Source organism: Mandrillus leucophaeus, unplaced genomic scaffold, assembly GCF_000951045.1.
Source record: "Mandrillus leucophaeus isolate KB7577 unplaced genomic scaffold, Mleu.le_1.0 Scaffold376, whole genome shotgun sequence".
Taxonomy (NCBI): Eukaryota; Metazoa; Chordata; class Mammalia; order Primates; family Cercopithecidae; genus Mandrillus; species Mandrillus leucophaeus.
Window position 1 is genome coordinate 2,846,095 of NW_012103987.1, and position 13,030 is coordinate 2,859,124.

Consider the following 13,030-nt stretch of genomic DNA (forward strand, 5'->3'; position numbering starts at 1 on the left):
TTTTTTTTTTTTTTCTTTTTCTCTCTTTTTTTAAACAGAGTCTCGCTCTGTTGGTCCAGGCTGGAGTGTAGTGACATGATCACAGCTCACTGCAACCTTGACCTCTCTGGCACAAGCGATTCTTCCACCTCAGCCTCCCAAGTAGCTAGGACCTCAGGAGTGCACCACCATACCTGGCTAATTTTTCTATTTTTAGTAGAAACGGGGTTTCACCATGTTGCCCAGGCTGGTCTTGACCTTCTGAGCTCAAGTGATCTGCCTACCTCGGCCTCCCAAAGTGCTAGGATTGTAGGTGTGACCCACTGTGCCAAGCCAGTCATTAAATCTTAAAGCTCCAAAACAATTTCCTTTGATTCCCCATCCCACATCCAGGGCAAACTGGTACAAAGGTGGGCTCCCAAGGCCTTGGGCAGCTCTGTGTCTGTGACTTTGCAGGGTGCAGCCCCTATGGCTGCCCTCATGGGTTAGAGTTGAATGCCTGTGGCTTTTCCACACCGAGGTTACAAGCTTCTGATGGCTCTACCATTCTTGGATCTGAAGGACAGCAGTCCCCTTCTCACAGCTCCACTGTACAGTTCCCTGGTGGGGACTCTGTGGCGGGACTCCATTGTGATGTTTCCCCCGGCACTGCCCTAGAAGAATTTCTCTGTAAGACTCTGCCCTTGTGGCAGGCTTCTATGTGGGTACCCAGTCTTTCCCATAAATTCTCTGGAATTTAGATGGGAGCTGCCAAGCCTTCTTTACTCTTATACTGTGCACCTACAGGCTTAATACCACATGGAAGTCGCCAAGACTTATGGTGGCTTGTGTTCTCTAAAACTGTGACCTGAGCTGTACCTGGGGCCCTTTGAGCCACAGCTGAAGCCAGAGCTACTGGGATGTGGGGAGCAGTGTCCTGAGGCTGGCCAGGGCAGCAATGCTCCGTGCCTGGCCCCTGAAATCATTCAGTCCTCCTAGGCTTCTTGGGCCCGTGATGAGAAGGGATTCCTCAAAGATTTTTGAAATGCTTTCAAGGCCTTTTTCCCATTGTCTTGGATATTAGCACCTGGTTCCCTTTTAGTCATGATAATCTCTTTTTTTTTTTTCTTTTGGAAATAGGGTTTTTCTCAGTTATACAGGCTGGAGTACAGTGGCATGATCATAGCTCACTGCATCCTTGACCCCTCAAACTCAAACAATCCTCCCACCTCTGCCCCCAAGTAGCTGGGACTACAGGCATGTACCATCACACCCAGCTAATTATTTTATTTTTTGTAGAGATGGGGGGTCTCACGTTGTTGCCCAGGGTGGTCTTGAACTCCTGGGCCCAAGTGATCCTCCTGCCTTGACCTCCCAAAGTTCTGGTATTACAGGCATGAGCTAACATGCCCTGGCCATGATAACCTGTTTATCAGGTGGTTGCTCCACAACCTGCTTGGATTCTTCTCCTGAAAATACTTTTCCTTTCTCTATCACGTGGCTCGACTGAAAATTTTCCAAACTTTTACACTCTACTTCCCTTTTGTATATAAGTTCTAACTTTAAGTCATTTATTTGCTCCCATATTTGATCATTGGCTGTTGGACGCAGCCAGGCCACATCTTGAATGCTTTGCTACTAAGCAGTTTCTTCTGCCAGATATCCTAGACCATCACTCTTAAGTTCAAACTTCCACAGATCCCTGTATTGTATGCCCTAGGGTATTTCTAGGGCACACAATACAGGGTAACAGGCAGAGGCTGAAAGAGTTTGGAGGGCTCAGAAGAAGATAGGAAGATGAAGAAAAATTGATGAGGGTATCCCTAGGGGACACAATACAGCAGGTTCTTTGCTAGGATGTGACAGGGGTAACATTTGCTCTAGTTTCCAATAACATCCTCACTTCCATCTGGAACCTCATCAGCCTGGACTTACTGTTCATATCCCTATCAGCATTTTCACAACCATTTAACCAGTCTCTCAGAAGTTCCAAATTTTTCCTCATCTTCCTGTCTCCTTAGCCCTCCAAACTCTTCCAGCCTTTGCCTGTTACCCAGTTCCAAAGGCACTTCCACATCTTCAGGTGTCTTCATAGCAATGCCCCACACCTTGGTACCAATTTTCTGTGTGGGTCCATTTCTGCAATACTATAAAGAAATTCCTGAGACTGGGTAATTTATAAAGAAAACAAGTGTATTTTGGCTCACGGTTCTGCAGGCTGTACAGGAAGCTTGGCTCTAGCATCTGCTTCTGGGGAGGGCCTCAGGAGGTTTACAATCCTGACAGAAGGCAAAGGGGAAGCAGGTATCACATGGGAAGAAAGGAGCAAGAGAGAGAAGGGGGAGGCCCCAGACTCTTAAACAACCAGATTTCATGTGAACTAACTGAGAAGTCACTCATCACCAAGAGGATGGCACTAAGCCATTCAAGAGGGATCCGTCCCCATGATTCAATACCTCCCACTAGGTCCCACCTTCAACATTGGGGATCACTTTTCAGCATGAGATTCGGAGGAGACAAACATCCAAACTCTATTAACTTCTGTGACCCAGTGTTGGGGGATGGGGGTTCCCACCAATAAGCAGCAGACACTAGCTAGGTATCCTCTAATTTTGACACTATCTCCCTGGACGTAGCATCAGGTCTCACAGGTTGAGGACTCAATCCCCAAGATTGCCTCCTGCCCTTTTCAGACACCAGTTATAAGTCTGGGCCTCTGGAACTCCTGACTGACTGGCTTCAAGTTGGGGTTTTCACAACCCCGTCTTTGGGTTCACTTAATTTGCAGGAGTGGCTCACAGAGCTCAGGGAAACATGTTTACCGGTTTAGTATAAAAGATATTAACAGAGGATACAAATGACACATAAAACAAGGTATGAGGGAAGGGATGTGGAGCTTCCATGCCCTCCCAAGGCCACACCACCCTCCAGGAACCTCCACATTTTCAGCTGTCCGTAAGCTCTCCAAACCCTGTCCTCTTGGGTTCTTATGGAGGCCTCGTTACTTAGACATGATTAAACTATTGGCCATTGGTGATCAACTTGACCTTCAGCCCCTCTCCCTCTTCCCTGAGGTTGAGGGGTGGGCCTGAAAATCCTAACCCTGTAATCATGCCTTTGCCTTTTTGCTGACCAGCCCCATCCTGAAGCTATCAATCAATGTGAGCACACAAAAAGACAGCACTTGGGAGATTTCAAGGATTTTAGGAGTTTCTACCAGGAAACAGGAACAAAGACCAAATATATATTATATTTCACAATATCATTGGAACCTTAAGAAAGAAGCCTCTCTCCTTTCTTACGGCACCTGGAGGAATAAAGATAATAATAAAGATTGCTTTATTTATGAATAGTAATACTTTACAAAGTAATCTTTATTATCTTTATTCTAGTTTGCCCTTGAACCATTAAAGATTACTAAGTTGAATTCAGGCTAAGAAAAAATAGCAAAGAAAAACATTTATGTTTGAGATTTTAGTGATTTATATTCTGAGATGTTATGTAATGGAAATACTTTTGAGATAAAGCAACAAATACTTAACATTCTTTTAGTTGTTGCAACTTATTTAAGAGTGTGTGTAATTCTTACCCTTGAAACCTCAACCCAGACATTTAGTGAATTCTGTTTTTGAAATGGGAAAATCAAGAATAAAGTCAGGTTTTTAAAAATTGTATAAAACGTGTAGTTGCTAAAACGTAATTTTAAGTCCTCCTTAGGGTTTCAGTTTAATGAACCCTAAGTCCTTAGGGTTTCATGTTGATAGCATATTATATGAAATATTATGGCAGCTTTTTCTATTTTGTAAGCTGTTTTTCTCTGAGATAAAATTTCTCCAAGCGGGATTTTTAATAGTCAAGCTTCCTTGACTTTTTTTTTTAAAAGACATAAACCAAACCAAGTATATTCTTACCTGTATCCAGTAAAGATTTGTGTACATACATTTAGGAGTGATTTATACATATTTCTTGAAGTGATAATTTGTTTTAGGTGATTATATGTTTTATATATATTTGTGTTATACTTTACCAGTAGTGATATTGTCAAGCAGAAAAATTATGCAGCATCATAAAACTAACTTTATTTATTTATTTTTTAAATATGTTCTTAAGAAACCTTACCTGGACATAATACTAACTTAAAACATCTTCTTTTAGTATGTCTTATAGTCCAGTGTCTTAGAAATGACCCAACTCATTTTAGTTACATCTAGGAAATCAAAGGTAAAGATGGAGAGATTGATTGGCAAGGAGAGGAGGTTCATGAATTGAGAGTAGAATGTGTAGGAAATATGAAATAGATCACATTGAGTCTGGATACAACGTCAGAATCCTTCTTAGTGCAGTGTTCCAAGTAGCTATTAATTACTGATTGGAGATTTGGCCTAGATACTGGTTTTATGACTAAAAATTGTCATTTATTGACATATTCTCTTTCTTCCAAGCAAGAGTAAAAATTTAGATGCTTACACCCTTGTCTTTTTTTTTTTAATTTATTTTTTATTATCATACTTTAAGTTCTAGGGTACATGTGCATAATGTGCAGGTTTGTTACATATGTATACTTGTGCCATGTTGCTGTGCTGCACCCATCAACTCGTCAGCACCCATCAACTCGTCATTTACATCAGGTATAATTCCCAATGCAATCCCTCCCCCCTCCCCTCTCCCCATGATAGGCCCCGGTGTGTGATGTTCCCCTTCCCGAGTCCAAGTGATCTCATTGTTCAGTTCCCACCTATGAGTGAGAACATGCGGTGTTTGGTTTTGTGTTCTTGTGATAGTTTGCTAAGAATGATGGTTTCCAGCTGCATCCATGTCCCTACAAAGGACACAAACTCATCCTTTTTTATAGCTGCATAGTATTCCATGGTGTATATGTGCCACATTTTCTTAATCCATCTGTCACTGATGGACATTTGGGTTGATTCCAAGTCTTTGCTATTGTGAATAGTGCCGCAATAAACATACGTGTGCATGTGTCTTTATAGCAGCATGATTTATAATCCTTTGGGTATATACCCAGTAATGGGATGGCTGGGTCATATGGTACATCTAGTTCTAGATCCTTGAGGAATCACCATATACAGACACATGAAAAAATGCTCATCATCACTGGCCATCAGAGAAATGCAAATCAAAACCACAATGAGATACCATCTCACACCAGTTAGAATGGCGATCATTAAAAAGTCAGGAAACAACAGGTGCTGGAGAGGATGTGGAGAAATAGGAACACTTTTACACTGTTGGTGGGATTGTAAACTAGTTCACCCTTGTCTTTATTCATCTGCTTAGAGGCTTACATCATTAGTGATCATGTCATAGGGCAAAATTTGGATTCAGCACCAGAGGTCACATGGTTCTTGGCTTCAGGGAGGCGAGAATTCAAAAGTTAGCCAAAAGAGTAGAGCGAAAGCAAGTTTATTAAAAAGTAAAGAAATAAAAGGGAAGCTGCCACATAGGCAGAGTAGCCCTGAGGGCTGCTGGTTGGCTATTTTTTATGGTTATTTATTAATCATAGGCTAAACAAGGAGTGGATTATTCATGAGTTTTCTGGGAAAGGGGTAGGGAATTCTCGGGATCAAGGTTTCCTTCCTTTTTAGACCATATAAGATAACTTCCAGGAGTTGCCATGGCATCTGTAAACTGTCACGGCACAGATGGGAGTGTCTTTTAGCATGCTAATGTATTATAATTAGCACATAATGAGCAGTGAGGATCAGTGAGGATGAGCAGAGGTCACTATCATTGCCCTCTTGATTCTGGCTGGTTGTGGCTGGCTTCTTTACCACAACTGGTTTTATCAGCAGGGTCCTTGTGACCTGTGTCTTGAGAAACAGGTTCTGCCAAACTATCTTAATCAGCTTCTTTAGAACTGTGCTTTTCATTGAATATTTTTTTCTTATTGCATGTGCATTTCAGATGAAACACCCGAGAAATGTGGTCTTTGCCTTTACATTCTTGGAAAAGAATTGATGCCTTATTTAAGAAACAATCAGCTGGGCATGGTGGCTTACACCTATGATCCCAGCACTTTGGGAGGCCGAAGCGAGAGCATCACTTGGGGCCAGGAGTTCAAGACCAGCTTGGGCACCAACGTAAGACCCCATTTCTACAAAAATAAATAAATAAATAAATAAATAAATAAATAAATAAATGGGGCGTGGTGGTGCGCTCCTGTGGTCCTAGTTACATGAGATTCCTACGTGGGAAGAGCACTTGATCCCAGGAGGTCGAGGCTGCAGTGAGCCATGATCACGCCACTGTATTCCAGCCTGGGTGACAGAGTGAGCTCCTGTATCTTTAAACAAAAACAAGGAAAATAATATCATTTTTTAAAAATTTTGCGGGATTTTTTTTTTTACATGTACTTTTGCCAAATTGCATGTTGCTGAAGAGTGTTACTAAGCACTGACAATGGAGTCTTCCTCAGTCAGTATGTTGAAATACTACGTTTCTTTCCACAAATAAGAACTGATTTGATTTTAAATGATTTGTTTTTCTTTTTTTTTTTTCCGGAGACAGATTGTCACTCTGTCACCTGGGCTAGAGTGCAGTGACGCGATCTCTGCTCACTGCGACCACCGCCTCCCTGGTTCAAGTGATTCTTGTACCTTAACCTCTTGAGTAGCTTGGACTACAGTCGTGTGTCACCACACCCAGCTAATTTTTTTGTATATTTGATAGAGATGGGGTTTTACTAGGTTGGCCCACCTGTTCTCAAACTCTTTACTTCAAGTGATCTGCCCACGGCCTCCCTGAGTGCTGGGATTACTTGATTTTAAATGATTTTAATCAACAACGATTTGAAAGTAAATTTAAGTGACTAAGAAGTTACTAAGTTCCTAAATTATTTACTCCTCATAAACAAGTATTTTCTTATCAAAGGCATTAAGGTTTTTCCAAGTAAAATTTTTTGGTATAAACTGTTTCCATACAATTTAATTTATGGTATACCTGTGGTTTTGCTTTTGCATTTGGATCTTTAGCACTTTTGGATGTCTGATGAATTTTAAAATATGCTATTCAATGAAATGAGTTTGTTACTTGATACTGTGTTTACCTTTAGAATAAAGTGTTAGGTACTGATGATATTTTAGGAGAACTGACTTGAACTCATCTCCTGGATTCTAAACTCAGCACACCACTAATTTGTGTGCTGGGTCACTTCACTGCTAGAACTGCTGTGGCTCTTGCTGCCACTGTGGCTGTTTGCTATCACTGTGGTAGTGTTTGCCATAGAGCCATCGATCAATCTGATAGCAAATATGCGAGTATTCTTCTGTAGCTCAAATCCAACAGCTTTGCAAGGGAAGTAGCTTATCTTCATTTGGCAGGAATAAAGCCTGAGAGAGATTGAGTAATCTGCCCTAAAATTTGCTCATAACTAGGTTATGCCCTCTAGTTTTCAAGCTGCTTAGTTTTTCCCTCTCTAAAAGGGTATGATAGTACCTGTATCATAGGGTAAGCAATTACTTTGCTAAGGCTACAATGAGCAGCATTTTTGTTTTAAGACTTAGTAGGAATGTATTCATGACCCAGCTCAAACACCACCTCCCCAGCAAAGTGTATTCAGTTCTTTCTTAGACAGAAGGATTTGTTCTTCTCTAGGTTTCTCTAACAGACACATGCAAATCTGCAAGAGCCAGAAATATTTCATTTGTGTTTTTGTTCTTTTGTGCCACTATTCTTCTCCTCTCCCCTCCTCCTCCAAGAAGAAACTAGCATGGTGCCTGGCACTTGGCATGAAATGACAGGGCATGTCACATCTAACAAATTAACCAAATGGATCTTTTGAAAAGTCTCTTCTTTATTACGTTTTGGAAAATTGAGTGCAGCTAATTTGCCCAGGGCCTTTTGTATGAATACCAGCATCATCAGCTAGTGGCTTTTTCTTGAGTAGCAAGCTACGTTAAGTCACAAAGGGTAAAAGTAGAAAAATAATGATTATGAATGAAATTGTGCTCTTTTTAAATACTTTTCATTATCAACAAACTTAAAATATTTATACTTGGTTATTGTAAAAATATATAAATTATAAAAATAAAATTATAAGTTTATTATTCCCTATAGGCACATTTCAATTTCTAAGCAAAATCTTGTTCTTGCTTTTAATGGCTCTAGTTTTTGTAAACTATTATCCTTGTCTTATTATTGTTTTACTAGTGCATTTAACTAGACCTTTAAGATATTGGGGTTTTTTTGGTGTATTTCAAATTTGTATAATAGACATTGCTCTATGTAAGAAGATAATCAATACTTATGGACTTTATAAAAAGTTAGCACTTTTGCTTCCTATTGAAAATTTTTTGGAATTCTAAAATACAATTTTAAAACAAATTGGATTCATCAAATGGTAGAAGACAGTAATTTGTTTTTGATGGGATGGTTTACTGTGAGAATCTAATATATAAACTTCCTTGATTTCCCATAAAACTTCCGATAAGCATTTTTAAGTATAATTTTCCTCAAATTTCTTCTGAAGAATTCACTGATTTTAACATATCACTGACAGGCAGTTAAAAAAAAAAAAAAAGGGAAGGGGAAGGTGTTTCCTGCCTTTTGTATAAACCCAAGGAACCTTGAAATTTACAACTTAAATCGGAGTCACAGTCTAGATTTCATTTCTTCTATAGCTTGGATGCAATTAATGAACTTTGAACTCATAATTTGTGCTAGCCCTTTTGGTCTCTTTCCTTCCCCCAATTTATAGTTTTCATGTGTGTGTTTTTGTTTTTCTTGTATCTTTTCTCCTATTTGCTATTTATTTGATTAACTTTTGAATCTAAGTATGTAAGACTGTCCATACCACTGTCTGTCCTGTGCTCTCCAGCATAGTAGCCACCAGCAACATGTGGTTATTGGGTGCCTAAAAAGGGGCTGGTCTGAGTGAAGCTGTCCATAGTGTAAATTATGTACTTGATCTCACACACTTGGTAGAAAAAAGAATGTAAAGTTCCCAAATGGCATATAAATTACCTGCTGAAATGACAGTAGTTTGGATGTATTGTCATATGTTGTCCCCAGTTTATTAGAGTTCTTGCGTCGGGGAAAGCGAAGAGAGTTACTGACAATAAATTCTTCTGGTTAGATGGTGGAGGTGTTGCTGCTGTTGCTGCTATCCTCCCTGACCTGTTTTGTGTCCTAATAGATTCTGTGGTGAGCAATAACTGAAAGTTGAATTTAGGATTGCTTCTGGCTTTGAGGTTTTTAGGTTTCTACCTAATGGCTAAAGGATTTAAAATGTAAACCAGTATATTTATATTACTTGTTTTTCTTTTAACTTGTATCCTTATTAAATTTCATTATTTAGATGATGACAGTGGTGTTAGCTTAGACTTGAATATACTGAGATGTATAAAGGAGCCAGGCAAGTAACAAAGGAATGAATTCATCCTACGTTAGACAATGTGGAATGATACATGTGCTGTGCAACAAGTATGTGCCCTGTCTAGAGGTTGGGTAACCTTATTCCTGTTTAGCTGATTATGGTCTTATGGGTATATATGGACTTGTGCTGCCAGATCTTTCAGATTTCTAAGAAGAGCCAAAAATTTGGATTTTTAAGAATCTTAAACCTCTCAATTTTTAAATACTGATAAGTAATGCAAAATTTAAAAATACTTATGCTGGCCAGACTAAATATAGCTGTGTTCTGAATGCTACTGCTTGGTACTTCAGCCCTAAGAGGCTGCTTCTTGGAAATAAATATAAGTTTTAGGTATTTTAAATGACCTAATTAAAGTATACCAGTTATGAACAGAGGCTTGGTAAGCTCCTGTTGATGAATGACTTTTAAGTTTTACACCTTTTAGAGAATATTAATCTCAAAGTAGTGAATAATTGTCTTTTAGTTTGTTTTGAAATACTGTTAACAGTTTCAGTGTACTTTTTGAGTATATATTTCTAGCGTACTCTTATATATGGAAGTTATTCTGCTCATTTTTTCTTACATGCTTTTCTGTAGTTATTTTAATATGAATTGTTTTGCTGAACATTTAGAAAAAGGTTTGTGTCAGATTGCTTGTCTCATCTCACAGAGCCCCCCCGCAACCGCCACCCCGTTCTGGTGTGTGTGCTGTTCAGAAGTATGATGGGTTGTTTTCTGAGATTTCCTGGCTCTGTTGCCCTCCCCCTACTTTCATGTGTACTTACTTTTTCCTTTATCTCTTCTGTCCCTCTCCTGCTTGGCCGAAATTTCACTCCCAGCAGTTTCTCTAGTGTGAGCCCTGTATTTGGAGAGTTCACAGGAGCTCCAGGTTTCTCCAGCCCCAGGCATCACTGCAGGCCTGCCTTGCACTCACCAAGTCCTGGAGAGGACTAAATACTTCCCAGTTTGAGCTGCTATCTCCAATTCACCCACAGCGCTTCCAGTGAATACCTATTGGCTGTTGGGGATTCTCCTGTTCTCAGATTGCTCAGATGCTCTGTGGCTTCTCTCTGCTTTCTTCAACAGATACTGATAATATCTAGTGCTTGGGACTGGATGCTACTTGGAGTGGTTCATAGAGAATACTTTTCCACCTAGTTATGTTGTAAATGTTTCCCATGGGTTTTGGATTTGCTCTCTACTTGCTCTGTTTATGTGTATTGAGGGCAGAGGGAATCAGGAAGGTCTAGAACTGCTGCTTCTGTCCTCCCAGAAAATCCACATGCACTAAATTGGTAACCTGATGAGTGGTGGCAAAAAGTCAGACAGTCATGTTTGAATAGGTTTACAAATTATATTTAAGAAAAACAGTATTTTTTCTATAAAAGTAGGGAAAAGGCTAAGCAGTCATTCACTGCTTCTTATAAAAATTCTTTACCAGAAAAAAAAATCATAGAAAACTTCAAGAAAAAGAATTGATTTAGCTCAGTGTTGAAAGTGGTTTGTATTCCTGGCACTTTATACTCCCACTCCCAACCAGAGACACGTTGTTTCAGCCCCAATAGGTTACATCACTAACCTTTTGTGGGTTTTGTAAACCATTGAAGGATTGAGCTCCATGGAGTAATATTTACTAAGGGCCAGTTTGCTCAGTTTTATGCACAGAAAGGCAATATAGTGTTGAAATACACATCTGTTTCAAGTTCCTGTATCTATAAGACACTTGTCTCTCTTTAAACTTAAAGGAAAATGTGTATGCACACTGTTTTATATGGATTTGCAACAGTACAGTGATCCTGAATTTCGGAACTTAACTTTCGGTATAAAAAGTTTGGTTCTCTGCCACACGGAATTTCAGCCGTATGCTTGAGTAATGTATATAAAGATTTAAAAAATAGATGGGATTACTTAAACTAAAAGAAGATGAGAAAGTTACTCCGAAGCGTAAATACTGTGTTCTATGACAAGAATATATATACCTTATTTTCCCTTCATTTCTGTTTGAAGGTCTCAGCCAATTTCTTCTCCAGTCATCCTCCAGTTTGGTCATGCCGAGACCCTTCTTCCACTGCTTTCTCTCATGGGCTACTTCAAAGACAAGGAACCCCTTACAGCTTACAATTACAAGGAACAAATGCATCGGAAGTTCCGAAGCGGTCACATTGTACCTTATGCCTCGAACCTGATATTTGTGCTTTACCACTGTGAAAATGCTAAGACTCCTAAAGAACAATTCCGAGTGCAGATGTTATTAAATGAAAAGGTGTTACCCTTGGCTTACTCACCAGAAACTGTTTCATTTTATGAAGATCTGAAGAACCACTACAAGGACATCCTTCAGAGTTGTCAAACCAGTGAAGAATGTGAATTAGCAAAGGCCAACAGTACATCTGATGAACTATGAGTAACTGAAGAACATTTTTAATTCTTTAGGAATCTGTAAGGAGTGATTACATGCTTGTAATAGTTAGACAATTCCTTGATTACAGGAAGCTTTTATATTACTTGAGTATTTCTGTCGTTTCACGGAAAAACATTGGGTTTCTCTTTGGGTCTGGACATGAGATGTTAGAAAAGATTTTTCACTGGAGCGGCTCTCTTAAAGGGAAACAAATCTATTCAGAGAAACAGCTGGCCCTGCAAATGTTTACAGAAATGAAATTCTTCCTATTTATATAAGAAATCTCACACTGAGATAGAATTATGATTTCATAATGATACTTGAAAAGTGCTGGAGTAACAAAATATCTCAGCTGGACCATTCTTAACTTGATTGAACTGTCTAGGAACTTTACAGATTGTTCTGCAGTTCTCTCTTTTCCTCAGGTGGGACAGCTCTAGCGTTTTCTTAATCAGGAATATTGTGGTAAGTTAGGAGTATCACTTTGGAAGAAAGTAACATCTCTAGATGAGAATTTGAAACAAGAAACAGAGTGTTGTAAAAGGACACCTTCACTGAAGCAAGTCAGAAAGTACAATGAAAATAAATATTTTTGGTATTTGGTATTTATAAAATATTTGAACATTTTTTCAATAATTCCTTTTTACTTCTAGGAAGTCTCACAAGACCATCTTAAATTATTATCTGTTTGGACAATTAGCAACAAGTCAGATAGTTAGAATCAAAGTTTTTCAAATCCATTGCTTAGCTAACTTTTTCATTCTGTCACTTGGCTTCTATTTTTATATTTTCCTATTATATGAAATGTATCTTTTAGTTGTTTGATTTTTCTTTCTTTCTTTATAAATAGTTCTGAGTTCTGTCAAATACCATGAAAGTATTTGCTATAATAAAATTCTTGTGACTTTACTACCAGGTCTTTTCTCCTTTCCGTGTCAAAATACAATCAATAATTGATGGTGAAAGTTTGGAAATCCAAGCAGCTTTGACTGACCTGGCAATTTAAAGCAATTTTCTTTAAATAGAAATTTCCTCAAATAATGGATTTGTTAATGCATTTTATTTTAATTCATATACACGTTAAAGGTAAGATATTTCAAAGGAAAATCTGATATTTTTCTTTAAAATATGTGTTTATCCTTATTAAACAACATGCAGCAAAATCCCCTACCAGAGTCTCCTCTTACTAGTTTTATGGTACTTTGCTTTCAAGGAGACAGACCATAGGAAAACCAACACATGTTAAGGATATCCATGTGTCTGCGTACAGATTGTCATATGTGACTCGGATTAGGACATTT

The 13,030-nt window shown here is 38.8% G+C and overlaps 1 protein-coding gene across 3 annotated transcripts in view; it reads left to right on the forward strand.

The window, feature by feature from the left end:
- The window catches only part of MINPP1 (multiple inositol-polyphosphate phosphatase 1), a 51,675-nt gene extending 39,037 nt beyond the window's left edge, over positions 1-12,638 (forward strand). For all 3 annotated transcript variants that reach the window (XM_011990288.1, XM_011990289.1, XM_011990290.1), the window contains one exon: positions 11,336-12,638. In XM_011990288.1, the coding sequence (XP_011845678.1) occupies positions 11,336-11,732 (397 nt within the window). In that variant the 3' untranslated portion in view covers positions 11,733-12,638. The remainder of the gene's footprint in view (positions 1-11,335) is intronic.
- Positions 12,639-13,030: the final 392 nt, after the last annotated feature.